This window comes from Sipha flava, unplaced genomic scaffold, assembly GCF_003268045.1.
Source record: "Sipha flava isolate LNK unplaced genomic scaffold, YSA_version1 49429_pilon_pilon, whole genome shotgun sequence".
NCBI classification, from domain to species: domain Eukaryota; kingdom Metazoa; phylum Arthropoda; class Insecta; order Hemiptera; family Aphididae; genus Sipha; species Sipha flava.
In genome coordinates, this window is record NW_020273329.1 from 35,698 (window position 1) to 40,224 (window position 4,527).

The 4,527-nt window shown below is 24.6% G+C and overlaps 1 protein-coding gene across 1 annotated transcript; it reads right to left on the reverse strand.

Annotated features, from left to right (window-relative positions):
• Positions 1-531: 531 nt before the first annotated feature.
• On the reverse strand, positions 532-3,377 carry LOC112690198 (thioredoxin-related transmembrane protein 2 homolog). Its single transcript, XM_025564154.1, has 5 exons — positions 3,036-3,377; positions 2,767-2,947; positions 1,470-1,659; positions 1,159-1,354; positions 532-1,092 (listed from the first exon to the last, which is right to left on the reverse strand). The coding sequence occupies exons 1-5, from the start codon at positions 3,186-3,188 to the stop codon at positions 970-972; spliced, it is 843 nt and encodes a 280-aa protein (XP_025419939.1). The 5' UTR covers positions 3,189-3,377; the 3' UTR covers positions 532-969.
• Positions 3,378-4,527: the final 1,150 nt, after the last annotated feature.

Consider the following 4,527-nt stretch of genomic DNA (forward strand, 5'->3'; position numbering starts at 1 on the left):
AAAAGTAAAATAAAATCTTCTAAGTCTTTTAAATATGTTTGTTGAAAATAAATCAATTTTAAAATAAGATTTTTATTACTTAATTTTTAGTATAATTTAAATGTATTAAATGCTTATGACCAGGGCTCATAACTTATAGCACTAAAAAAAAGTAGTTATAAGCTCAATAATATGCTCTTAAAAATATTCATATAAGCGCTTGAATATACACTAAAAATACAAAAATATGCAAAATAAATATAATATGAAAAATAAACAATTTTTATTTATTATTAAAAAAAAAACCTATCATATATAAAAAAAAAATTTAAACTTTAATTATTGGAATTCTGATTGTGTCACTGTATGATACAAATAAATATATAATTTAAACCAAAATAAGAAGAATTAGTTAATTAACATGAGTTGATTACAAATATAAAAAATTAATACTACTGTAATTACTTGTTATTATTAAGAAAAAATGTTTTAAATGCTACAGAACTGAAAAAGACTTAAATAAGAAATTTTATGTTGCATATTTTTGCATATTTCAAAGTATAAGTGCTATTTTGCTTTTTTTAAGTCTTTTTTCAAGAAAAAAAAACTTCTTAGTTATCTAAAACAAATCTATAACTCACATAGGTATTTCTAGGACCTCTCAAAAAAAATATGTAAGTGCTAAAAATTATGAGCCCTGCTTATGACTAATAAGTAGGCGAATATTATTTTAACCCTGACAACAATAATTCTAATTTGCAGGCTATCTATTTATACAGATTTAGACTGCATTAAAAAAATGCTTCAAAAATTACAGCTCACAACATTCAATACATAACTTTTACATATAAAAAGTGTAGTTGAAAAAAAATGTGTTCATTCACATATCTTAGATTAACATTAGTGTCATCCATACAATACTGATAATAAAACCATAACACAAACACAAAAAACTAATATTTTAGAATTCCTTTCTCTCCAAAAAGTGATTTACGCATTCTTATCTTTTTTTTGTGTTTTAGATTTTTCTCCTTGATCACAATTTCTTTTCTTTTCTGACAATTTGCATTGATTATACACATTGTTCAAATCAAAAGCTGCTTTGAAATTAGGCTACAATATAAAATATTTTTATTTAATTTTCAATTAAATGTACTTAAAAAAAAAAAAAATGCATACTTCTGTGAAAAAAAACTTATAAACTTTTCCTTTGCTGTCATATGTTGGTCTTCTAAATACTTCAACTCCATTTTGAAACATAATTACAGTTGGTAACTGTCGACTTAAAGATGCATCACTAATATTATACTTCTTAGCAGCATCAGGATATCGGCTTACATCTATTTTACCAAATTTAAGATATTTTGTTTCATATCTAAAATGCATACAAAATATTTAAACATTATAAAATTTAGTCAATAGTACATAAATGTACTACACAATGTATATAAAGCTAATATATTTTGTTTTTTATTAAATTTGATATATACTCGACAGATAATTGTGAAAATATAGGAGCAAAGTTAGAACACATAGGATTCCAAACAGTATAAAAACACACAAGCCATACTGTGTGCTGCTTGTTTTCTTTTAAAGCTTCTTCCAGTGTTGCTAATGATCTAAAGTACAACACATTTTCTGGGCCTGAATATGTTGGTTCTGGTATCAATAAGCTTATAACTATAAATAAAACAATAATTTTTTTAATAAGTGAATGTAATTGATGTAATTATAAAAGGTTTTTACTATTATGTAAAAAGATGCAGTTGGTATACCTATAATATACCTATGAAGTATATATTATTTATGATTTATTTATGTTTCATTTTGTACTTCACAACCAAAATTAGTACGTTAAATAATCAATATAAAACAATATAATAATAATTTAAGAGGACATCACACCCTCATGTGTGTCTCCACCTGCCATACATACAACATAGCAAATTTGCATTCATTGATTCAAATGTAGTAATGTTGGCTTTAATATTAGAGTAACCTGACCTATATTCAAACTTTAATGGAAGAAAATTGTCTGTGTTTTGTTGATAATTTATTTCCGATAATTTAATTATGTACTGAAATATGATGTTTTTTTAATTTTTATATTTTACATATTCATAACATGCTAATAAATAAAATATCGGAAAAAAACCGAACAACAAAACACAGATAATATTCTTCCCTTAAAGTTTGATTATAAGTCAGTTTACTCTAATATTAAAGCTAACTTCACTACATTTGAATCACTGAACACAAATTTGCTATGTTGTACGTATGTCAGACGGAGACAACACATGCGGGTATGACTTATCTTAAGATAAATATAAGAAGTGTATTATGATTTAATTATATAATTATTTACCAAATCAAAATTGAATTTTAAATATTAAGACTAAGACTGTTACCAATAAATTTTGAAAAAGTTGAGTTTTTATAAAATAAATTTGTTTTATGTAAATAATTAAGTAATCTATGTAATGCTCATATCTATCAATTTTTTCATCTTTAAAATAATAATTTATAATTTGTTGAAATTAATCAGATAATCTTTGTTGATAATTATTATAACTAACAAATAACATAATTGCAAAAATAATTTATTATTACTTTAAATTCATTAAACTTATAAATCATACTGCATAAATTATAAAAATATATTAGATATAAATATACTAAAAATTATTTGATTTTAGTGTAATTTATTTGAAAATAAACTAAGATAGATTTCTAATAGTATTTAATTAATCTTTGAAAATAAAATAATGAATAACTGAATAAACTTACCAATAACAAGAGCGGTGAATAATAATCCAAAACGAACATCTGCATAGAACCATAATAACAAATTTGCACCTTTCGTATACAAGAAACTGGATGACAAATAAGCTAACATAGTAACACTACCAGCTTTTCTTGTACGTATCATAACAACAATCATCAGAAAAAGTAATATTTCTAATTCTTTCTGCAAACAATAAGTGAAGTGAATGATATGAAAAAACAATTTACAAAATGCAATCAATATTTAATTATTTAACGAAAATGTTACTTACAACATCTAATTCGCAAGTTTTCTCAGTTGGTGCAAAAATGTATTGACATATAAAGTTTGTTTTTTTACAAAAAACATACGAAAAAGTAAGAATAATGTTAACCCAGTAGTAAGGTTTTAATAAAAGCATAAAATCTTTCCTGTGAATAGCCATTGCGAAGATTTAAATACGTTTTCGATTTTCACGAAACTATTAAGTTAATAATCAACGAATTGAGATTGCAATCAACGATCAGAGTATGGTAAACATCAATAACAGAATAAATATTGATTATTAAAAATATTTAAAAGTTTAAAAACAATTTTAATTTTATACGGCAAATCATACATATATTGATAACACGTAGTGACAACACTATGTAGCCTGTGATAAACAATGATAAAGTAATCAGCTGCTTCATATTACTGAAATTCCAAAATATCTACCATGAATGTAAAAGAATAAATAAAAAATAAAAATGAAAAATAAATAATTATACTCCATGCACACAGAGTGTATCATAGATAATATCAGCAATAACAAGATGTATGCTCAATATTTTACTCCTCATACAATTAGAAGTATCGAGTATTATAGTATACTACACATACATATGTTCAATGTAATTACAGTGGCGTATATGTATCTTTTGTATGGAGAGGGAGATCAGTTGTAAAAAAATTATTATAAAAGGAAAATTCCTAAACCTAAGTACCTGCATACAGGGCCGTGCCTAGGGGTAGACACGTAACCAAACATATTTCTAAAAGGGGGCCAAAATTTTTTGGCCCCTATATGTAGTTGTGTTTATCAAATATGCGTTCGATATCCGTATTTGGAATTCCTAGTTTTCAATCTATTAATACACGTACTATTGTCTTATCTCAAATTGTCAAGTGACGAATATTTCTAAAATAGAATCTCAGAATTTAATTTTTGTTATATGATCGTTAATTATATGGAATTGGTTCATGTAAACTTCGCAACTAAAAAAAATCACGTAAAATTGAATACATGTAAACACTGCCAGTGAAGAAAATCGAGTAGTAGTATAAAATTAATATGATATATTATTAAAACTAATACGTAATAAATAGGAAGCGGATTTTATGTATATAAAAATACAGAAATATGTACGTATATATGTTAATTTAACTTATAAAATATGTGGGGAAAAAAATTTAAAAAAAAAAAATGAGTTTTTAATTCTTAACTCTGATACTCATACACCGTGTAGCTGATTCGTGTACGAATGTATCGATATGGTTATTGAAATGATGGATATGCCTAACCATGCTATCATTAATGTAGTTAAATACTTTATTTTATGATAATATTATTATCTTAAAGATTAAATATACCTCTTCTTCATGATTATTATTCAGCCATATTATTGTTTTATATTATCAACTTTTAAAAATATATTGTTTAAAACTATTAGCACCGACAATGCTGTCGGTCAACCTCACAACTGTTTTGTGACACCGAGCTGATTTCAAATTGTGCAGTCGAA